Source organism: Podarcis cretensis (assembly GCF_951804945.1).
Source record: "Podarcis cretensis genome assembly, chromosome: 4".
Classification (NCBI taxonomy): Eukaryota; Metazoa; Chordata; class Lepidosauria; order Squamata; family Lacertidae; genus Podarcis; species Podarcis cretensis.
Genome location: NC_137173.1, coordinates 30400493 through 30424786, shown reverse-complemented (window position 1 = coordinate 30424786; position 24294 = coordinate 30400493). Strand labels below are relative to the sequence as shown.

At 41.4% G+C, this 24294-nt stretch overlaps 1 protein-coding gene across 3 annotated transcripts; it reads left to right on the top strand.

The window, feature by feature from the left end:
• Nucleotides 1-229: 229 nt before the first annotated feature.
• UPK1B (uroplakin 1B) lies at nt 230-23702 on the top strand. Of its 3 annotated transcripts, none has more exons than XM_079972341.1 (8): nt 230-497; nt 11566-11653; nt 12498-12698; nt 14177-14251; nt 16052-16174; nt 18575-18754; nt 19625-19708; nt 22503-23702. In XM_079972341.1, exons 2-8 carry the CDS (start codon nt 11585-11587, stop codon nt 22551-22553), a joined length of 783 nt encoding a protein of 260 aa, XP_079828467.1. In that variant the 5' UTR covers nt 230-497; nt 11566-11584; the 3' UTR covers nt 22554-23702. The 3 variants fall into 3 exon arrangements, with proteins under 3 accessions (XP_079828467.1, XP_079828469.1, XP_079828468.1); XM_079972343.1 differs by lacking the exon at nt 230-497 and adding an exon at nt 1282-1340; XM_079972342.1 differs by lacking the exon at nt 230-497 and adding an exon at nt 7292-7333.
• The last annotated feature ends 592 nt before the right edge of the window (nt 23703-24294 follow it).

Here is a 24294-nt window from a genome sequence, read left to right as displayed (position 1 = left end):
AAGGAGGTAGGGAGACGAAATCTTAAACACAATTTTTTAAAATCATCTTGCCTGTAGGCAAAACACATTTTTAAAATTCTGTTTTCTTATCTCTTCCACTACGATGTCCACTTTTTTCTTCATGCACGCTTAGTAACAATGTTAACATCCCTTTGCGTGTCTTTGTAATTATTTTTATTTGCCTGTCCACTTTAAAGATTGCACATGGATGAGTCACCTGGTCACGCTTGAGAGAATGAAATAACAGAAACACCACCAGCTTTGGTGAATGGGTTTGTGCACAACATTCCAGTACAATCGGAGGATCTTGGGTTCTCTTGCAATCGAAGAACAGGTCTAGCCAGATCAAGGACAATCTCATGTGATATGTGCGCCCACCAATCATAGGCGATTTTACTTCGTTGCCTTGGGCTCTTTTAAAGACTGATTGAGAGGGGATTTTCCTCAGTACTGTAGGTGTGTTTGGGGATCCAGCAGTGGAATAAGGAGGGTGCAAGGTGAGTTTTCTGTGTCTATGAATCACATTCCTTTTAATTTCTTTGAATGCTAAGGTCCTTTATTTTAAAAATATTTATTAAGTCAATAGATGTTCAGACCTGTTGCTTATTATATTAAAACAATTCATCATCTCTTTGCTGCTGTTTTCTGATAAATGCTAAGTTGCAATTCTCTGCATGGTTAGTTTGAATTTCATGGGATTTGAGCAGTTTTTGCACAGGGTGGGAGTTTGGAACTTTTCATCTGTTTCCTACAATGATGATATCATTCTGTGTATCGCTGCTTAATGCTGATACCAAGTTAGGCTGCAATCATAACACCACTTACCTGGGAGAAAACACTGCTGAATTTGATAGGACTTACTTCTGAGTAGAGTTGGTTAGGATTGCACTGTTAAGAGGCAGGAAAGCAGTACAGGTGAAGGATTTGCATTTCCCTTCATTTTCTGTGAACAAGCACAAGATAAAAAAGGATGAGTTTCTCCCAGTTCAGTTCAGTTAATGAAAAACTGGTATACACCCACCCCCCCCCCACACAGGCTTTCTGCCTAGTGGATTCTTCATAAAGTTCTTGTAAGGATTGTTTCAGTTTTTTGAAGGGGGCAGCCAACGAAACAGCTTTCAGGAAGGAGTCTTCAGTGCACTGAGAAGCTTTGAGCTGTTTAATTAGGTTCATTGCAATCTTCTGACCTGTATGGTGAATCTGTGTTGTCTCAAGATGAGACTCTTGTTTTGCTTGTGATGTGTTGATGAATCATAAGGGGAAACCCAGAGTGTAAATTTCTCAGATACTGATTATCTTTTTTTGGAAGCCCCCCCTGAATATTATGGGGCTTGCTCCAAGTAAGTGTGCATCAGATTGCAGGTTAGCAAACTGTGCTATGACACAGCTTTGCTCTGATCATACATCCCACCCCAGATGGTTCATTCCTATTTTCTAAAATGTGTTTGAGCACTGTTATTTCTGCCATATAATCTGCTTGTCTAGCAAGCCTGTTCTTATTTATATAATAGCATTGTGTGGATGGATAGCTGTAATTTTATGTTGTTTTTTAAAAAAAGATGTTCGAAAGCATGGGGGTGTTTTACAAAGAGTAGAACAATTGGAATTAATGGATCTCACTTAATCATGTTCTTTCATTTCAGTGTGTCTACTCTGTGCAAAAATTGGCTGAATGCCACCCCACGATTCCACCTATTTGAAAGGATTGTGTTTAAGGGAGTGTTGTTAACTCTTGCAATTATGTTGCAAATGTTCAGATATGCTCTCTTAAAATGACGAAAACTCCACCCTTTTCAAGGCAGTGTTGATGGTCTTTGAAGCACCTCAAAATCTTGTTTGGAGTGTATTTGTGTGTGTTGCTGTGTTGGGTGTGTGTGTGTGTGTGTGTGTGTGTGTAAAAAATGAGATAATACGTAATTATAGCACAATGGAGAAGTAGTATAATCACTTCCCCAAAAAAGAACTGCCAAACTATCAGGCACAGTGTTTGGGCATCATTTCTAGTTGATGAGGACAAGATAACCACAGGAATAATAATAATAATAATAATAATAATAATAATAATAATAATAATAATAATTAATAATAAATTTTATTTATATCCCGCCCTCCCCAGCCGAAGCCGGGCTCAGGGCGGCTAACAACACTAAAACAGTACAACATTATAAAAATGCATTCAACCAAGTGCCCTCTGAAACCCCAACCATCCTAGCTGATTGAAACTGGTCAGAGGAGGGTGGCAAGGTTGCTCCAAGGTGTTGTGAATGCATTTTTGCATTTTTGGTGCCAGCCATCCTCAAGGAGGCAGTGGAGTGCCTGTACCTACTCTTTAAAAAGTGCAACCAGGATCCAAATTGTGCAATGACCACCAGCCAGTCTCCAGTAGGGTTGAGGGAGAGACTTGATTCTATTCTCATTTAAACACCAGCCTACCTAATTTGCACTTTTGGGGGTGGGGGTGAGGAGTGAGAACAGAAACACAGCTATCCTTCCAAACTTGCAGCTCTCTGAATTCTGCACACAGTTCTCCAGTCAATAAGCATGCACAAAAATTGCATATACCTATGCAGGTGGCGCTGTGGGTTAAAGCCTCAGCGCCTAGGGCTTGCCGATTGAAAGGTCGGCGGTTCGAATCCCTGCGGCGGGGTGCGCTCCCGCTGCTCGGTCCCAGCGCCTGCCAACCTAGCAGTTCGAAAGCACCTCCGGGTGCAAGTAGATAAATAGGGACCGCTTACCAGCGGGAAGGTAAACGGCGTTTCCGTGTGCGGCTCTGGCTCGCCAGAGCAGCGATGTCACACTGGCCACGTGACCCGGAAGTGTCTCCGGACAGCGCTGGCCCCTGGCCTCTTAAGTGAGATGGGCGCACAACCCCAGAGTCTGTCAAGACTGGCCCGTACGGGCAGGGGTACCTTTACCTTTACCTTTTTATGCTGGTGAAGATAGTATATGAAAATGCATTTTACTGTGCGATATTGCTCTGTAAAAAAATGTATATAGTAGACAAACTTGCATGCAAATATGTATATTAGGAGAAGTTCGTATGGAAATGCTGGTGAATATTCATGATGACTTTTTAAAATTACAAACTGCTGTGGAAATGTGAAGAACTGAGCTTAACTGTGGAAAAGATGAGAAAGCAAGACAACCCAAAATGTACAAAATCACCCACACCTGGTCATACTTCTTTTGGGAAGAAAGCAGTTGGCGCAGCAACTGCCTGTGTTCCTGGATAACTCTGATTTCTGGACCCACTTCAGTCTGGATTTCGGCCTGGTTTCAGGACTGAATCAGCCTTGGTTGCCTTGATGTATGACCTTTAGCAAAAGAGGGAGAAGGGGAGTTGTGTTGATCTCTCAGAGGTCTTTGACCACCGTTTCCTCCTAGGTGGGCTGTGTGAAATGGGTTATCAGAGGCACAGTATTACACACATACCTGTGCAGTTGAGTCCAGATAGTGACACTGGGGGAGTGCTCCTCATCCTGTGGCACTCCATGGGACACCACTTTGTCTCCAGTAAATATTTAATGTATTTATGAAATCATTGGAAGTTTTGGAGCATGGGGATCTCAGCGTGCTGATGACAGCCAGCTCTGTTTCTCTGTAACCTCTAAATCAGTTGAAGCTGTGCAAGCCGTGATTAACTGGATGAAGGACAATAAACTGCATCTGAATCCTAGGAAAGTGGAGGCTCTGTGGGTAGGTGGTTTCTGTGTCTGGAAGACAGGCCAGTTGCCTGTTCTGGATGTGGTTGTGTTCCCTCTAAAGGGGTAGGAATAAAGCTTGGGGATACTCTTGGATATGTATTTGTCATTGGAAGTGCAAGAGACCTATGTGGCTAGGAATGCCTTTCACCAGCTTCATTGGGCATACCAGCTTCAGCCATTTCTGGATCACGACCATTTGACCACTTTAGCCCATGCACTGGTAACCTCAGAACTGAATTACAGCAATGTACAGTATGTGGTGCTGCCCTTGGGTTCAATATGGAAGCTCCAGTTGGTGCTGAATGCAACTCTACAGGCTAGACCACTGATATGGACAGGTAGCTGACCACAGGCAACACCTCTGCTAAAACATCTGCACTGGTTGCCCCTATGTTACCAGGCAGAACCTGCCTGCCCATGAGGCGAGGTGAGGCAGTTGCTCAGGTGCCAGTTCCAGCCTCTGAAGAATATACTACCACTGTGTGTCTGTGCCCGCTTGCCACACCCACTCCTTCTTGACTTACCTTTATTCCACCAGCACCATCAGCATGGGGGATGAGAGAACAGCAGAGGAGAAACTCATAGTGGGGTTGCATTTTGTGTTTTGTCTGAAGCGGCAAAATGTCCTGGGTCAGGTTGGATAGTGGGCCACGTTCAAGGCTCTTGTGATGATATACAAAGTCATGACCAACTTGAGTCCAGGATATATTAAGGACCGCTTGAGCCCTTAGTTCCCAGTTTAGTCACTGAGATCATCTGGAGGAGAGCTGTTAGTCGTTCCCCATGCCACAGAGACCTGACTGGCTTTGACCAAAAGATAGGCATGTTGTGGAACACACTTTCAGCAGGGAATCGGCAGCCATACTCACTTTTAGCATTTATTGAAAACCTTTTTGCAGCTGTTTAAAACATTACAATACTGTTGAGCCAGTCACTTTGTTGATAATTTTGATACTACTTTTAACAGTATGGTATGTAGTGATGTATGGAAGTGAGAGCTGGACCATAAAGAAGGCTGATCACTGAAGAATTGATGCTTTTGAATTATGGTGCTGGAGAAGACTCTTGAGAGTCCCATGGACTGCAAGAAGATCAAACCTCTCCATTCTTAAGGAAATCATCCCTGAGTGCTCAATGGAAGGACAGATTGTGAAGCTGAGACTCCAGTACTTTGAGAAAAGAAGACTCCCTGGAAAAGACCCTGATGTTGGGAAAGATTGAGGGCACAAGGAGAAGGGGACGACAGAGGACAAGATGGTTGGACAGTGTAGCATGAGTTTGACCAAACTGCGGGAGGCAGTGGAAGACAGGAGTGCCTGGCGTGCTCTGGTCCATGGGGTCATGAAGAGTCGGACACGACTAAACAACAACAACAACAATGTTTTAATGATGCACACTGCCCTGGCGTTTCACAATGTAGCAATATATAAATACTTTTTATAAATAAAACCATTGCTGGTGCTACTTTTCTAGAAAAAGAGGTACTAGAATTTACCATGAACTCTTAGACTGAAGAACCCTTGTTCTCTTAGAATGGCAATGGCGCCCACCTGAGAGGTGCTGGAACTGAGTTCCAGTGAGTTTTGGCTGGCGGTGGGAAGCCCTGCTGGTGTATAAGGTCTTAGTGAATACCTACACCATTGATACAATTGACGAAGCCATACTTTGAAGCCTATTTGGGCATTAAGATGCATATATAATCTGAATGATTGACTTTCTCACTACCACATCCCCACTGCTTTTGTAATAAAAGGTCCACAATGACAAATTCAAATCGACGTGGAAATGCTAAATATGACTATGAAACTGATCAATGATGCCATAGTTAAAAGTGAAGTGTCTCCCCTTTCCCTAGATATAGATTTGTCATGGAGCCTTGGGGCAAAGCATTCTCTACCATCAGATGAAAAATCGTTAGAAAATTGAATAGGGTTCACTGAAGAAACAGAGGTGTGGTCCTCATGAAATGGCTTGAGGACATGTTACAGCATGGATGCGTCATGTCTTGGGCGGGTGCACAGGGTAGGAGAGCACTTTGCCAATCTTGAGAAATTTTCTATTTCTTTTCTTTTATGCTTCAATTCCTCTCAGTAGGGATATTGTATTATCTGGTGTGCCAATGTCCTGCCCTAAAAATTGGTTAACAATGAGGTGAAACGGAGAACTTCAGTAAGCGCTGTTCTTGAACCAACAATCCTGTCGCAAAAGCTTTGGCAGACTATCTGAGACAGAGTGAAAAGTATCGATAAAGGTGAAATTCATCCCCCTACTATGAAACATCTGTATAGGAACACCAATAGCTGAATATTATCTCTAAGGCAGCAATACATACATACTGGGAAGAAAGCACCACTAAATGTAATTGACTTCCTTCTGAGTAAACTTGCACAAGAGCATATAAAAGCATTTCCAGGACCTGAAAGGCTGTAGAAAAAAAGCCTTTAAAAATAAAAATAAAAACCTACATTTCTTTTGAATGAACTCTTTGTGTAAAACACATAGAATTTCCCCAGATGCAACAAAACGTATCTCTTCCATATTAGTCTCTACAGCTGCACTGTAACCTTCAAGCAATTTTATTTTACTCCCAAAGGCTCACTCCTCCATTGTCTCCAGAGACAGATGGAATATCTTGGACTCCTGTAGATACCGTATAATAATCTCTTTTGAAGGAGTGATGTCTGGACCACACATACCATGGCAGCTATTCATTCTTCTGATCTAATATAAACCTGGAACTGTCCTTTAGTGCTATCGCTGTACGTGGCAATTAGACTGACATGACACTCAAAAGACAAAGCCCTTCCTATAGGAGCTTACAGTCTCTAAATTGTTAATGGAGAATGACACAGGGTGACCTGAGAAAGGGAGAGGCATGAGTAATGAGGACTTGCCTTTTATTTGGCTGGCAATGCATCTCTCACCTGCTAGTCCAATATGAGCAAGTATAGCTCTGTGAACTTCCCCAAGTGGTGCACATACCAGACACCATTTATTTTTAAAAAATTATAAACTGCTGGATCAAAAACTTCTCCATTTTCCAGGCTGCCACCTGGTCCACTTGTTTGCATAGGAATTTTAGACTGTGCAGTCCATGAATCCACAGGCAAGCATAAGAGGATTCGATTTCCCACCTTGCTCATAACAATTCAGGGCAGTTGTCAGTATGGAAGCCGCCTAATGCTGCTTTCCCCTAGATGTGGTTTAATGTGCATCAAGATCATGCCATAGAATTCTCTGTCTCCACCCATTATACACACCTACACGCCCAATAAACCTAACTGTCCCTCTTAGAATATACAAAAATGAAATAGGTCAGTCTTCCCAGACCTGATGCCCTCTAAATCTTTCAGACAGACTTACCTCTCTCATGATCTCTGACCGTGACCCATGATGATGTGAATTGTAATCCAAAACATCTGGACTGTGGCAGGGGATGTCAACCTTCCTGGGCCAGTGGACTCCTTTGCGATTTTGAGTAATTTCTGTTGGCGCCAGTCACAAAATGGTTGCCATGGAGGCATGTAAGAGAGATTGATGAATCCAAAGAGCTACTGAGCAGAGAGAGAGAGAGAGCTGTCTTTCGTGCTTTGTGGATTTTCAAGGGGATGTGACCTTTCATATGACAGGTACATTTGGTGCCCATGGGTGCTGTGTAGGTGACACCTGGGCTTTGGCTACCCTTTTCTTCATCATGGCATCCTGTTGTACTTTTACATTCTACTTTTTATTTCATACCAGCTGCTTCCTTAATACGTGCATGGCTTCATTTCATTATCTGCACTAGACCTGGGCAAATAGCTGAGAGCAAATCAGAACTCCGGTTCTGAAAGCAAGCTTCCTGTGTGTGTGTGTTTTTGAGGACAATAAATGCATAAACTAACATGATATTAGTTCTGAGAGAAAGATAAAGAAGCCTGTTCAACTGGCTGAGGAACTGGTCTAAGCAGGGGCATTCCGGCCTCTGTGGTACAAAGCAAACTATTATCTGATCTCAATAATTTTAAGGGCAGTGGAGGCAGTGCAGATTTCACTTGCTTAGGGAAGAGTAGGAAGTTAAACATTTTAAAATTAAAGATTACAATCCCATGTATTACTACTACTTGGCAGTAACTGTGTTATTCAGTAGGCCTTTTGTCTGTCTATACATTTGTGGATTTGGAGTGAAACCTATGTTAGCCACCATGTAATGAAAGCATTCATACATAATGGTAAAGCATGGTTTAGCATTTCAAGAAAGAGCCTCAGGTTTGTTTCTCTTCCCTACGCTCTCTTCCTCTAGTATCATAGTGAGGATACTGGAAACTTCCACTTCTGCTTTAGATTCACCACAATGTTGAATTAACTTTTAACTTTAAACCATTGCTGTGTTGAAATAACTTTGAACTATGGTTAATCTTAACTATGGTTTGTGAAAACAAGCTGGCTTCTGAACTGTGGTTTGAAGTTGGCTTGTTTTCACTAATCATGGTTAAGATTAACCAGTTTATCTGGGCTTGGACAATACATCAAGCTGCTCTTCATCCTAAATGGAACCAAAGCTTCTGACTGCCTTGTGGCCAGAAAATAGTTAATGTGGTCAGAAAACTCTGAATATAATCGGAATATTCAAATAATAGCAATTATTTCTAAATTCACACCTGTAAAATAGCATGTGAAAAATTTGTGCAGATCTCAGTCCTCTTCTACCCTCTTTTCATGTGATGAGTTTTCTCTGTTTGGGGGCGGGGGGTAGGTGTAAGGTGATACTCTACCTATAGGTAGAGAAATGGGGACAAATGCAATTCACTTCTCATTTAAAGGCAAATCTACCAAATCCAAACTTTCCAAAATAATCTGTGAACCCAAACAGAGCCTTCTTTCAAAATCTGCACATCTGCAAATTGTGCAATGGAGTTTTATAGCCAAATATTGTGTATAGAAATGCATATAGTCGAGTAATACATGCATAAATAAGTTTGCAATAGTGAAAATTGTACACAAAATATCATATTAGTGCAAAGATGTGCATTAGACACAGTTATGTAAAAATGTGACAATTGGGGGGAAATTGTATTAAAATGCTGGTGAACTTTCATGATAACCTTTTTTTTAATAAAAAGATTACAAAGTGATGTGGAAATGTGGAGAACTGAACTCAAGACTGGAAACTTGAGAAACCAAGAGAAATGGAAATGGACAGATTTTCCCTTCCCTACCTGTGCAGCAACCTTTTTAGGGCATGCCTACTCTTCTTCATTAAAAGTGAGAACTGAATTGGTAGCGATGAAACAGCCTTCCCCAAATGTCTTCTACACCTTGTCAAAGACTGGCTTGGATGCTCTTACACCAATACCACTTTTCTTGCACTCCGCATCTTGTTATTCAGTGTCTCCGTTGGCATTAACCCTACTGCAGGGTTTCCCAAACATGGGTCTCCAGCTGGCCAATGGACCACTGAGCCTCTTAGATATACCCTGCAACATACTTCATTCACAGTATCCCTGCCATTTTAGTAGACCGGGTGATTGTCAGAAGTGGCATTAGGGCTGTTGGTTTGATTTAATGGAAAAGAGGATCTATATCCAACAGGATCAGCAGAAATTTGACAGGCCCCCCATAATTGTGTGTACTGGAATGGCTTCAGCTATTGATTTCAGCCTGTGGTTCAGTTATTAAAGGTGCAGAGGTTCCGTCCATGAAAAAGGTGACTAGCATGATGACACATCATTCCTGCCCATGGCTTGAAGGATGTAAGCCCTATTCAGATGTTTAAACCCATGCATTTCCCATTGTACAAGGGTGTGTTGTGCTTGCTGCATCACTGTGACCAACCTCACAAACCCTCCATGCGTGGAAGGGTGAACTTCTAAGGCAGGCAGACTGCTGTATCCTGCAGGCTCACAACATGACTTATAACCCTGATCTGAAAAGGAATTGACACGAGTGTGCCAGGTTCGCCACTGCAGATGTTCAAACCCTATACACGAAGGACTGTGGGATCCAGCTGTCCGGAACATGAAGGAGGAGCTTGTCTTGCCCCTGTCTGTAGCATCTCAGAGTTTTGTGTTGAGGGTATTTGAATTCCGTTAAGAATTCCTGGGGTGTCCAGTCAAGATCTCAGAACTTTCAAAAATGCAACTGGAATGTGACTCTCCTGGTCTCTCATGTTCCAGCTACAACTGGCTCTTCACATTATCTTCCCGTGCCTCTTTTGTCACGGATGCTGAGGCATAGTTTTAGTGTCTCACATGGGTGTGACTTTCTCCCTGGGAAGGTTGGGTCAGACTCGCTGCAGGCAATCTGCGTGAAATGGGCAATGACATTTTCAGCTATGCAGCAGAACCCATAGCCCAAGGTAGAAGGCGCCTCCTAGACTGGAAACGGGTGTGACAAGTTTATGAAAACACTTCACGCATGATGCAGCTTTAGACTTCACAGAAGTGGGAGGATGTACAAGCATTGTATTTTATTTTTATTTTTTAGAAGGTGACTGTAAATTCAAGCAGGGCTGCATCGGTCCTCTTGTTTCTGATGTTTGGGTATGAGTACCAATGCTCAAAATTCCACCATTTATTATTTATTATTTATTTATTGACTTTATATACCTCCCTATACCCGGGGGTCTCAGGGCAGTTGTGGGGTACCGGCAGGCTTGGGAAAACTCCAAGTTTTGAAGAAGTACAAAAAAGATATTTAGGAAACAAGCCTAAAGCCACACACATGGGCTTGTTTAGTGGCTACAGAATGCCGACCAGGGTGGAGGAGATGGCAAACCAGATGGAAAGGGCAATGGAATGGAGTGTCCCAATGGAGGGCATGGCCCACTGACTAGAACACTGAACAAGGCTATTCCACACTGCAACATTTTGTGTATTTGTGTATCCTGTGTATTTGTGTGTGTGTAATCTTCCAAACGTGATATTGCAAGAAATATAATCAGTCTGAACCTGCATTTATAGATCACTACACATTTACAACATCTGTGCTGCTTACTCTCAAACTTTGGGAATACACACACACAAAAACAATTAATTTGAGTTGTGCAGCTCAAATTGGTTGTACTAGACCCAACATTTTTAAGCAATGTGGACTAAAGTCGTTTCTGGGGGCCATCTGGGATTAGGACCAGAAGCTTAAACTTCATTAGTTTCCTAGTTGATTGGCCCCTGACCCCACTGAACAGTTCTCCTCAAAGGGCACCTTGGTGACTGCAGCATCAGGTATAGCCAGATGCATTTTGTCTATTCTCTTTCTTCTGTGCCTGGCCATTTGGATAATTGAGGACACCTGTGGGATTCATGAAACTTTCTTTTCCTAGGTATGGTTTATACCAGGGATGGGGAAGCTATGGCTCTCCAGGTGTTCTTGGGCTCCAATTCCCATCAGTCCCAACCAGCATGTCCAATGGTTTTTAATAATCTGGAAGCCCTCTTGTTTCCCATCCCTGGTTTACACTGCGATCAGATTCATATGTGCTCCGTTTCCTCTGCTTGCCCTTCTAGATAACTTTGAACAGCCTTTGGTCCAATAAAAGATATGGCCTCTGTTTGCTCTGTCTTCTACTTTTTTATCAGTTCTCAAATGATCTCTGAGTTACCTTTTAAATTCCACAAATGTATGCATATATCATATATATCTGTGGTGAAACTTTCCATTTTCCATGGGTAGGTATAGAAAGAATGTACAAACCTGCTTACAGGTACACCAAATAAAAAGTTATGTGGATAGTTTGTTCTGATGTAATTTCCGAGGCTTCTTTCTCAATATATCGTAGTAGTTTGTGCGTGCTTGTTCTTGCTTTCAAGGGCAGAGGTGGGAGGGCAGGCAGAAAGCTTTTGGGAGAACCTACAGTGCTGATAAATCTGTAATTTGCTTCTAGGTTGCACAGCAAACTGAAAATGGCAAAAGGTGATACTGGTGCACGATGTTTCCAAGGCTTGCTCATCATGGGGAATGTCGTCATGGGGGTAAGTGGACCTGAAATGTATAGTATGGGGTTGGCTACTTCATGGATGCAGTCCCTCATAGATTAATTAAATGTACTTCTAGAGGGAAGCACTTTTCCAGTGATATGTATGTCTCTTGAAATTATCCCATCAATACATATGCATTTGTGTAGTAGAAGGTATCACGATTACAGCTGCAAAGACAGATGAAAGTATAGATCCACATTTTTGATCCCCAATAGTCTTGTCACATTTGAAGTACCACTGTATTCCCTCCTCTGAGGATTGTAAATGCAATTTTGTGTGTTGTGTTTTTTTTTAAAAAAAGCAACCTTGTTTTTAGATATATATATTTAATGCATAAATATATTTTTGTTGGCAAGGCAAGAAGGGTTGTCGAAAAAACCTTGAAGGCACCTCTCCCATTTCATTCTTCAAAGAAGTAAAAGGAAAAGAATAGCAAGGTGTTTGTGTAGGATAGAGGTCACCAAAATCTGGTATATATCAGGTGGGGGGGGGGCGTTGCTGGCATAAGAGGCATCAAGCAGCATTTAACTCAAACACAAGCAATGGACAATGCAAGAAAACTATTTCCGTGTTAACTATTGCCTAGCTTCTTTGCAAATAAATCTGAAGATGGAGAATTAGCTGTGACAGGTCATGTGGCAGAAGTGTAGATAGCAATGTGTGATTCTTGCAATCACAAATTTGTACGAGCATTGGACGATGTGGGGTGCCCTTAGTAGTAGGTGAGTGAGCCAAACTTTTGAATTGTGTGTTCAATATGGGCTCAAGTTTTTGTCCTCAGGTCAAGCAAACACCCTTGGGTTTACAGTCACATGTCTGTTTCGTTGTGTCTTCTCAGTGTTGTGGCCTTGCACTCATGGCAGAGTGTATATTCTTCGTGTCAGATCAGCCAACACTTTATCCATTGCTGGAAGCTACCGACAATGACGACATCTACGGTGCTGCCTGGATTGGGATCTTCACTGGCTTCTCTTTCTTTTGTATGGCAGTCCTTGGTATTGTTGGTGTCGTGAAGTCAAATAGGACAATGCTATTGGTGGTAAGTTGGATAGTCACCAAGAGTATTCAGCATTCTCTAAGAGGTTGGTCAGTATATTTCTGACTTTCTGCACACAAAGGAATTTCCTAAATGGTAAAAAGGGTGTTGGAGAGAGTATTTCCTTGGCAACTTAGTTATTACTATGTGTGCAGAGTCTCTGAAAATGGAATAATCATGAGTGTCAGGGACATTGTGCACAAATGAAACTTAATGTTTTGTCTTCCATTCTGTTGCAGTTCTAGCACAGAAGAAGTAGAAACTTATTCAATTATAGATATGTGTGCATAGTTTGCTGTCAATCATTGTGAAAGATATGGCAGAAAAAGTGAGAGACATATTATTCTGAGTAGATACTTTGCATTATCATTCCACAAAGCACAACTGCAAAAAAGAATAGAAAAAAGGATGTCACCGTAGGAATTGTATCCATGAGTTTCTAGTCTGAGAGGAAAAAGCTTCCAGTTCACTATGACTGAAATCTTAGTGTAGTGTAAAGCAGTTTTCTTCAGCCTTGGACCCCAGATACTATCTACCTGCAACACCTGTCATCCATGCTCACGGCTAAATTGACTTATTATGATGGAAGTTGTCATCAGACAATATCTGGGGACCCCAAGTTGAAGGCCCCTTGTGTAAGGAAACATCTCTTTTTAAAGGGATGATGTAGCTATTATAATCCACAAATTCATCCTTGTTTAGGAGGAACTGTGTTGTTGTTGTTGTTGTTGTTGTTGTTGTTGTTGTTGTTGTTGTTTTAATACCCAAAACAGATCTTCCTATTGAAGATAGAGTGGGCATGAGGTGGAAATTACTTTGCAGTATAGAATCAAGATCTATAACTTTCTGCTATAGGATCACTGAGGTCTTTGTGGGAGTCACTGTAGGTGGTCTCCTATGACTTGGAGGCATGGCTCATTTGCACCAGGAATCATGTGCTCAGAACTGGGGTGCCCAATTTTATGAAACTTACTTCCAGCTGAGCTCAAACAGGGTCCCTCCCAACACCTGTTGAAAGCATTTTTTTTTATAAAAAAATATATATTCTAGCAGGTATTTTAATTTTTACCTTTCCTCTAGTGTATTTTCCGTACACTGCTTGGAAGCAGTTGTAGCTAAGCAGTATATAAACTGTTTAAGTAAATAAATAATGCGTGCCTCCACTCTTGGAGGCTGTATGCCACTGAATGCCAGGGGGGATTATGCTGGGATATGGGTGGTGTTCTTTTGCTCCAGTTCTGCTTTGGGGGTTCCTGTAGTCATTTGGTTGGCTGTTGTGATAAAAGGATGCTGGACTACATGGGTCTTTGGCCTGGTCTGGCAGGCTGCTCTTAATCTACCTTTTCAGAAGGAAAAAGTAGAAGCTTAGCAACCTACTCCAATAATCACGTGTTCCTTTTCATCTCAAGGATCTAAGCCTGACCGCTAAATGTACTTGCATCCTTTGTTGACATGGTGTTGTGTTTTGGGCTTTTTTTCAGTATATCATCCTGCTGATGATAGTCTTTGCCTTTGAAGTTGCCTCCAGCATTACAGCAGCTGTGCACCGAGACTTTGTAAGTACTCTGCACTATTGGTTTCTCATTCTCTCAGATCTTCCCAATTTCATCCTTGAGGTGAAAAGGATAAAATATTTGGCAGAGGCCCTTCTGATGGTGCTTTCCTTAGCAAAAGTACATCATGAATGTTGGAAGGGGAGGCTGTTTTATGTAGTGGGGACCCAACTTTGGAAGGACTTGCGCAAAGAGGTTGAACTGGCACCAGCATTACAATCTTTTTGGCATGAGGACAAAGCGTTTTGATCTGCCCAGACATTTTAAATCAGGCATCCCCAAACCCAGCCCTCTAGATGTTTTGGGACTACAACTCCCATCATCCCTAGCTAACAGGACCAGTGGTCAAGGATGAATTGTAGTCCCAAAACATCTGGAGGGGCAAGTTTGGGGGTGCTTGTTTTAATGGTTGTGTTTCCTCTCCATTTACAGTTTGTAAGAAGGTGTTATGTACAAAAGTATTAGGTATGGATGGATTTTATTTATTTCTGTCTTTTTGTACACTGACCCAAAATCTTGGTTGGTTTAGCAATAAATTAATAAAATTAAAACTGCTTGGGCCTGGGTTGCATATGGCTCTACAAGAATGAGGCTCTAAGCAGAATGAACATGATGGCTAAGAAGATATATGACTGACGATTTGTTATTTTTTCTTTATGATTTATTCTATGTTTATGATATTTTATTATGTTCTATCATATTATTTATTGTTTGTAAGCCACTTTGGGATTCATTTGAGTGAAAAGCAGCATAGAAATATTATCAGTCAATCAATATGTGGGAGACTTGCAAGTATTTTTAATGGAAAAGAGAGCTTCCTGCCCACACCTGTGGCCTCAAAAGTATTATTAGATTATCAAGTAATTTGGAGATATTTAATTTTAGTATTTTGGCCATTTCCTAACAAATGTTTAGGCAGCAATGAATGGCAAACTGTTCATTATTTATTTCCTTGAACTTTCCTCATGATGTAATCCTCTGTCAAAGTCTGGTCAAGGGTATCTCTGCATTTACACAGAAGTTTATTCCATTTCCCTACTAATTCCTGCATTATATTTGAGCTTTCATACCACGTAAAAGCCATTCTGGAAATCAAGTGGAAGATAGTGCAAGTTTTGTTCTCATTCCCCTGTTGTTTGCTGCTGCTTCTCCTTCTCCTTCTTCTTCTCCTCCTCCTCCTCCTTCTCTTCCTTCTTCTTCTCCTCCTTCTTCCTCTTTAAAAAAAAAAAAAATGCAAGCCTGGAAACCTGGAAAATCAGGGGAGTTTTGCAAAGAGCTGTTGACTGGATTCAGCCAAGGCCTTACAGGATCATTCCCTCTCCTCAACAGCTGCTGAAAGGAGGTGGCAATCCCAATTTCTAATGTTCCTTTCACACTGTAGTAACCTACTGGTGTGAATAAGATTTAATGTGACATGGTGTGGTATACAGGTTCTGCAGTGTGAAAGAAATGTTAGAAATTGGGACAAGAAGTGGTACCATTGTACTTAGTAAAACAAACACAATAAATACCATGTCTGGATGATGATGATGATGATGATGATAGGCAGCTTCCAACAGGATATTAAAAATACATTAAAACATCAGTCATTAAAAAACTTCCCCAAACAGGGCTGCCTTCAGATGTCTTCTAAACGCCAGATAATTGTTTATTCCTTTGACATCTGATGGGAGGGCGTTCCACCAGGAATGTAGCCTCCGTTGGTTATGACTGGGATGGAGGCTTCTGTCCTATTGAGAGTCTTTCTTTCTCCCAAAAGAAATCTGGCTGACATTCATACACCCCTCTCTCATTGTCATGCAGCTCACCCCCAATCTCTTCTTGAAGCAAATGCTGGAAAAATACCAGAATCCAGACCCCATCAACAATGACGACAAATGGAAGAGTGAAGGTATCACCAGGACATGGGATCGGCTCATGTTGCAGGTAATGATGAGGGGTGCATTTTTGTAAATCTTCGCTCCAGCCTTAAGAATACAGCTCTAAATGTTGTCAGACTCTCTAGTCTGATGCTTCTGTAGGTACATCTTTCCTCTGTCCTGTGAGCAAACAAGTTTTTGCTGGATGGTTCCTATGTTTTGTATGAATATTAATAATGAAATGCTGCTAAATCCTTTCTAAGGCTTCTGTTGGATTCTTAAGTGTATTCGTTTATTTTTTTATGTTGCTGTGCACACTTCCTTTGGGGAAGGCGAAGGGTTATGTTTTGGAGAGTGGTCAGTGTATTAACAATGACTTTCCAGATCTTGCTACTGCCCAGTATTAGAAGCACCACCTTTCAACGCTTCTTAAACTCATATTATCCAACTTCCGTATGTCAGCCCAGCTGTACTGATACACATTCAGATTTTCTTCAGATATAAAAATAATGGGTGGAACTCAGAGTCGTGCTAAGGTGATTCTTCCACCATCACAGTAATTTCTGCTTACCAGACAGAACAATCTCCCCTTCCCTTCCCTTGCACGCTGCTATTGGGGTTCTCTTGACCCTCCCAAGCAGTTGTGGGAAGCAAAGTCCCATTGTGCCAGCAGGAAATGTTAAGCTGGCTTCTGCTAGCCCAAAAACTTAAATGAATCTGGGCCAATGAACATGTGGTATAAAACAAAAATAACTTTGTTTAGCACAGTAGTAGCTACACTTGGCTAAAACTGTAATCCTGGGATGATTAACCCAGCTGAACTCAGGTGGATGTTATTGCAAGTATACCCTCCAAGTATAGGGTGGTATATAAAGTCAATAATTAAATAATAATAATAATACATGTATTGGATTTGAACTGGCCTATAAATGGCTTAGAGTAGACACCTCTGTTTAAAACTCCTTGAGATATTTTACTGCTCTCTCTACTTCTCCTGGAATGATGCACCATCTTTCCACACATGAATGAAATTATCTTGATCCAGGTTTAATTATCCTGATTCAGATTGAATAGTTGGGAATAATATAGGCCAGTTTTATTTTAAGCATGCCTTCCATGCGAATCCCACTCAGCCAAATAGAATTATGAAAAGGATTCATCCAAGACCTGAAGGCTTTTGAATGCAATGTATGGTTAGGCTCCTTTTGTTTGCAACTATGTGATTCCGTTATGTTTTAGGTAAGCCATCTTAGGATGGCATCTGTGCCCTGGAAAGGTGGCCTAGAAATATCAAAAATATTTGATATCTACAGGTGAATTTACAGGATTTACTAGTCAGAGCAAGCTGTAATAAACATAGCCCATTGATGTGGTACTCACACTATGTTCTTATAATTTATATAAATATAAATATATAATATAATATAATATAATATAATATAATATAATATAATAATAATAATAATATATTAATAAATCATATAACATAGGACAGTCTTTAGGTGACAAAGGCTGCAATCCACCCTCACCTTCATGCTGGGGCTTCATGAAGGTAGCACGGTTGCCAGGTAAGAAGGTTAAGGCTCACTACATCAATTTAGAGCTGGTGCAGCCATATGGTCAAAAGCTTTTGTGCAATGGCACTAAAGCCAACTCAGGATCTCAGTGTGGCTCAGTCCTTCCCAGTTCCTGCCTCTGAAACGCCCCATTTCAAGGCATTCCACCAGCAGAAGTCTTGCCCACACTCTTGGTAGCAAGCATAGCTGGGAAAGCTGATCAGAGGGACATCTCTGTCCACATCAGCTCCACCCACCATCCTACCCACTGCCATGGGGGATTGGATTGCTCATAATAATAATAATAATAATAATAATTAATTTATTATTTATACCCCGCCCATCTGGCTGGTCCTCCCCAGCCACTCTGGGCGGCTTCCATAGAAACCAAAAATACAGTAAAATATCACACGTTAAAAACTTCCCTGCTCAGTTACAACCACATTTTAAAATCATTAAAAACAACAACCATGGTGGAGGTGGGAAGCAAAATTTCAACAACGTAATATATGAAACATAAAACACCAGCTTCCACCTGGGTAAGGGGAATGTTCTGGGACTTTTCAGCAGTCTAGTGCAGCACTAACATAAAGTTTTGTATCAGCTGGATGAAATTCCATGAAATACCCAAAGGGAAGGAGAAAGTCTTAAGCTGCTGCTCAGAGGTATGTCTGTGTTGGAGCCAGGCAGGCCTCACTTGGGAGGGCAGGAGACCACAGCTGAAGATTCCAATAATATTCTAGTAGTTTCACTATTTGTTATGGGGGTCCCTAACTGAATATCAGCCTATCCTACATTATTTTACATTCCTTTCCTTCTCAGCAAAGTTCTCTCTAGTTTTTGAATGTCGCACGAGGTGCTTAATTGCCTTAACCCTAATGAGCAACTTTCTCTCTCCTTCTTAAACCCAGAATAAGTGCTGCGGTGTGGTTGGCCCATCAGACTGGCAAACATATAGCTCTGTATTCAGAAAAAGGAACCAAGATGCAGATTTTCCTTGGCCACGCCAGTGCTGCGTAATGGATCTTCTAGGAAAGTCAATCAACGTGGATGCCTGCAAACTGGGGATGGATGGCTATTACCATAAAGACGTAAGAATACCTTCTTTGTCTTACTTTTTGGGGTGATTGAAATGCTTATCTCAATTATTTACTTCCCAGAATGTTGATGAAGTGCTGAAAACCAAAAGTGTTATAAAAGGCTGAAGCCCTGCAGCTGCAAAAAATAAAATAAAAAAAGAAGATTATTTCTTCCTGCTCTCTATTTAGGGTGGGGTAATAGAAAGCACAGGGGCAGGGGAATAGGATGCAGATGATACCCAGCTCTACCTCTCTTTTAAATTGGAACCAGGCGGTGAAGGTTCTATGTGACTGCCTGGAGGCAGTTGGAGGATGGATGGCAGCTAATGGATTGAGGTTGAATTCTGACAAGACAGAACTACATTTTTTGGGGGGACAGGGGGCAGGCGGGTGTGGGGGACTCCCTGGTCCTCAATGGGGCAACTGTGCTCCTGAAGGAGCAGGTGCGCAGCCTGGGAGTCATTTTGGACTCACAGCTGTCCATGGAGGTGCAGGTCAATTCTGTGTCCAGGGGGAAACCCAGCCAGATGGGTGGGGTATAAGTAATAAATTGTTGTTGTTGTTGTTGTTGTTGTTATTTGTGGCTGATGCACTCTCATGTGCAGTGTGTACAGAAGCTGGGAGACATAGCAGCAAAGCTATGTGTGAGTGCTAATAAGTTTGTTTTCATGTTTTACAAAGTGGGCCCTGAAAGCATGTTTGGACTTCAGGTTAACTGCTGCAGTCCTCATTCCAAGGCTTAATACTGGAAACAGTGAGCTAACCTGAGGCTGTAGAGTTTCTAGACAAGCTCACCAACTCTAAGCTAAAGCCTGTGATGTCTGGAATGATGCCTTGGTTGCCTGAAACTGATTCTCTTGTTGGTTTGTTCTTATTACTTAGGGCTGCTATCCAATCATCTCTGGCCCAATGGACAGACATGCTTGGGGTGTTGCCTGGTTTGGTTTCGCCATTCTGTGCTGGACTGTGAGTATCTAATTGTAATGTCTTGCATGTTGGTTAAGATACCTCTTATTTAGCAAAAGCATGAAACTGGTTCTGTATCTGTTGGGGACTCTCTCAGTTCAGAATGGTACATATTCAGGTGCTATGCCTGAGTTTTCAATTTTAAAAACGTGGTGTCTTAATTGTTTTAACCTGCCCTGGGACCTTGGGGTGAAGGATGCACAAATCTCCATCTCCATCATCTTCCTCTCCCCCACCCACTGACTTCTAAGAATAAAGTTCCTGGACATTTGGACTTATTAAAATCCACAGTTTTCTTTATTGAAATGACAAAAATTAAGTTGTTGGGGTTTTATGCTAATTGAGCTTTTGCCTTTGCTTCCAAGTTTTCAATCATACATTCACTTCATTTTCCTAAGAAAGCTTTAACTGCCATGAATGACATATTTAAACTAATACTGACTTCTGATGGTGTCAGAACCTGATTACTTTTGTAATATGTTCAGTGTAGCAGTTTATGAAGATGATGATACACAGTGGTTCTAGAATTATAGCTCCTAGTTTTCTCTATTGGTAGAAATCAGTTGGCAGGATTTTTACCTTGAATGACACAAACACACACCACAAACACACACCACAAACACACACCACAAAGCACAGTAGGTCCCTGCACAGACACAACAGCTAAGAGGAGGCATGTTAACTCCTTATTACACATTCCCCTTTGAAACTAGTTCATCCCTTGTTACTCTTGCTGCCCTTCCACCCTCCTGCCATTTTAGAACTTGATTGTAAGCTACTTGAGGCAGAGACCTGTCTCTTCCTTCATATTATTCTGTACACTAGTGCTGTATAGCCAATGTCACTTGGTTATCAACGAATTATAGATAAATAATATGGCTTGATTACCTGAAAAACGTTGCTGGAAGAACTCTTAAAAATTTCTTCCTATTTTGGAACCATGCCTATGGGTTGATCAGTACTAAGCTTTTTGAGCCAGCTAAGGTCAAATAAGCCTTTTGCATCCGGGAAAACGTGTTTCGAGTACCCAGTTTGTTTGGACTATCCTTGCAGGACACTTGCAATACCAACCTATGTTTACATAGTGCCTAAACTGGTGTAACCAGCAGAAGTGTAAATGTGAAATGACCTCTAGGGAGACAGTAAAATGACTATGAATAAACCCGGGAGACAGGTTATTGCCTAATCACAGGCATGTGGACAGCACAGACTGGTCCGCACGTAATACAAAAACATGGAGGAGCCACTGCAAACTTTGGGTTGTGTGCTCCCCCTTCTTCTCTTTGCATCCAGCACAGCTGAAAGGAAGAGACTGGAAGTTTCTGCTACCAATTTTGAGTAGCTGTTCACTCAAACCCTAAACTGTAGTTCAGCTCAACTATGTTTTGTTAACAATAATGGTTTGAAGTTGGGGGTTTGTTTTTTTAAGCAAACCATAGTTTAACCCCCGTTTGTTGTATTCAGATGACATGGCAAGACTTGGTTGATCTACAATAGAAGTGGAAGCTTTAGGATTCATCAATGCAGCCATAACAAAGGGGGAAGTGGGAGTTTGTGAGCCCTTTGGGTGGTTAAGATAGTTCTCATAAGATTAAACTATAGTTTAGAAAATATTTGTACCACCCATGGGGTATACAAATCACCTAAATCAGGGATGAAGAACCTTTTTTTGTCAGATCTTTATTAGATCCTATCAGATCATGGGTGCCCACTTGTCAGTCACCTGACATCACATAAGTGGTCAGATGGGTGTGGTCTGATGAACCCCTTGGTGGGCCACGTTTGGTGCAAGGACCACAGGTTCCCCACCCCATCCTAAATGATAAGCACAGAGAAATAAAATCGTGAAATGACCAATGTGGGAATGGGGGTGGAGAGATCAGGGCTGAGCAGGAATATGGACCCGCAAATTACCATATTTTTCGCTCTATAACACGCACCCGACCATAACACGCACGTAGTTTTTAGAGGAGGAAAATCCGTAGGCATGCCACCCATAGGCATTCCCTCCATAACACGCACAGACATTTCCCCTTACTTTCTAGGAGGAAAAAAGTGAGTATTATGGTGCAAAAAATACGGTAATTAATAGCTTCAGGCAACTGGAATAGTCAGTCTTGCTCTTGCTCTCTCTCTCTCTCAGATATTGTAGGATAGGAATCTAGCAGGAATTGGGCCAGGGTGTCTGTGTGGTAGAAGGCATCAAGAAAGAAGTACCCTTCTGGCACAAAAGGAATGGGTCAGTGGAAAAGCACCTCAACCTGATTTCCACTCCACTTCCAAACTTTTGTTCCCTCCTTTTTGTCTTATCCAATGGGAAATGTCTTGAATGTTCTGAAAATAGATTGTAGCTATGCTGCAACAAGGGACAGATAGTTTTTCTGCTTTGGATGGAAACAGCGCTAAACTGTTAACATTATCAGAAGATGAACAGAATTGTAAAAAATAAATAGCCCAAGAGTCTTGGTGGGCCTCCTATGAAAACCTCTTGTTGCTGCTGCTTTTCAGCATATAGGTCTCCTTCTTTTTAATTCCAGTGCATTGGTTTTCATCTGTATTTCTCCATTGTGGTCAAACATCCCACAGAAACTGGCCTCGGGGTCAAATATAGTAGATGCAGCCCAGAGTTACTTCCATTCCACATAATTATGTTGTTTGTGCAGACTGACTTCAGGCTGTCCCTCTGGCTGGTAGAGTTTTGGGGTGGGAAATCTGGGCAAGCTGCGTAAGTAAGCTGTTGCAATGGCATAAGGTGTGGTCCTTCCTGAGTTGTTGTTTTCTTTTTCCCTTGCAGACTTGGGTCCTTCTTTGTACCATGTTCTACTGGAGCAGAATCGAGTATTAAAGAAGCAGTATCCTACCAACCTGTCCTCCTTGGAGTTGACACTTTCTTTTCTTTAAAATGTGATGTCTGTGTAATATATTTCTCTCTATGGAAGTTCTGATGATCTCTCCTCTTCACCACAATGCTCCCCACCCCCCACCCCCATTTCAAACACAACAGGTCTAATATCTGCAAGATGAAAAACGGGTAGTTGCCTTTTAATTTGCTCTGTATTCCAAAACTTTGGGTACATTAAAACATCATTGGATGGGTATGCTACTCCCAGAAAGAGCAAAAGAGGAAGAAATGGCTCCAAATGCATCAACCGATCTGAAGCCATTTGTCTGGAACAAGTAGGTTTCAAGATGTAATGCTCCATCAAGTATTATAATTTCCTCTGCTTTGTATGTCAGATCTTCTTTCTTTTGTAATGTTTTGAACTATTTTAATGGACCATTGATCTCCTTACATGTATACAGCAAACAACTTTATCCATGAACTAGTCGAGCTAGTCGGATATCACCCTTTCACTATAAAGATTGAATTGGGTGAGCCTGCTTTGCTGTGGTGATCAGTAAACTACATGTGTGACGCTGTTTTCATAGCTACCTATTTCAACTGATCACTGATATTCACACTTTTTCCCGTGGTTCTTACCTCAACCAGCCCATGTAATATTTGTTGTCACTTTTGCTTTAGAGAGCTTTATTTTTAAAGCAGCAGAACATGACAGTGGAAGAATTTAACATTTTCTTCTCCTCTTGAATTAAATATGTTGCTCATGGAGGCTAAGCTTACTAACGTGACATGAGGGCAAAACTGGTTTTACAAGGAATATTTTTGAACTGGTTCATTCTGATACTTTGTTCTACTTACATCAAGTTTTGCTCCTTTTTTGTGATATTTTGTTCCTTGTACAGAATGTTCTAAGATGAAAACTTCCTCTCTCCCCCCCCCCCATTCACATGTAAGCTCCAAGAACATACCACCTGCCCTGTTTCATGTATATTTTATTCTTCAAATCTTTAATAATAAAGTGGAGTTAAAAGATAAGAAAGACCGAAATGTTTAGGACAAATGGAGCTTTATTTCACATGTGATCCAAATATATTGGTTTTGTGTTCAGAAGCTGAAAAATGAGAACAAATAAAAGTTTATGCTGGAGGGAAACCTTCAAGGACAAAACTGGCTAGTTAATCCCAACCAAACATTTGCGTCTTCACATTCTTGTGATGAAAATGATAGCATTCTTCCACAGTGGGATTCTCAAGCAACAGGACCTGACTTTGAATATAATTTTAATGTTATTTCAGCACTCAACACTGCCCACGCCAGAAAAGTGAACTGCAGATTTAACAGCTAAATTGGTAACTTACAAATGAAATAGCAAGTCTGTAAGGCAGCCCTGATCTTCTATGTGAAAACCTAAGCAGCTATTATTACTGGGGACTTATCTAAGATGAGGTTGCTTTAGACCCTCTGTCTACTGCTGGAAAATAATGAAATGTGCCCTTTTTAATAACATACATATACAAACAAACTTCCCATCACTGTGTGCACACGGATGTTTGCTTCTCAGTATCCCACCTTCACAATATCTGATTGCCTGATCAACAACACAAGCTGTTTCTCTTCATTGCTGAGTAAAAACAGCTATACTGCATTTTTCCAGCAGCTTAAACAAGGTGGTGTGGTATTTGACTAAGCAGCCAAGTATGTGGTTGTCATTCTGGATAACTGGATTTTGTTATAAGTCCTCAAT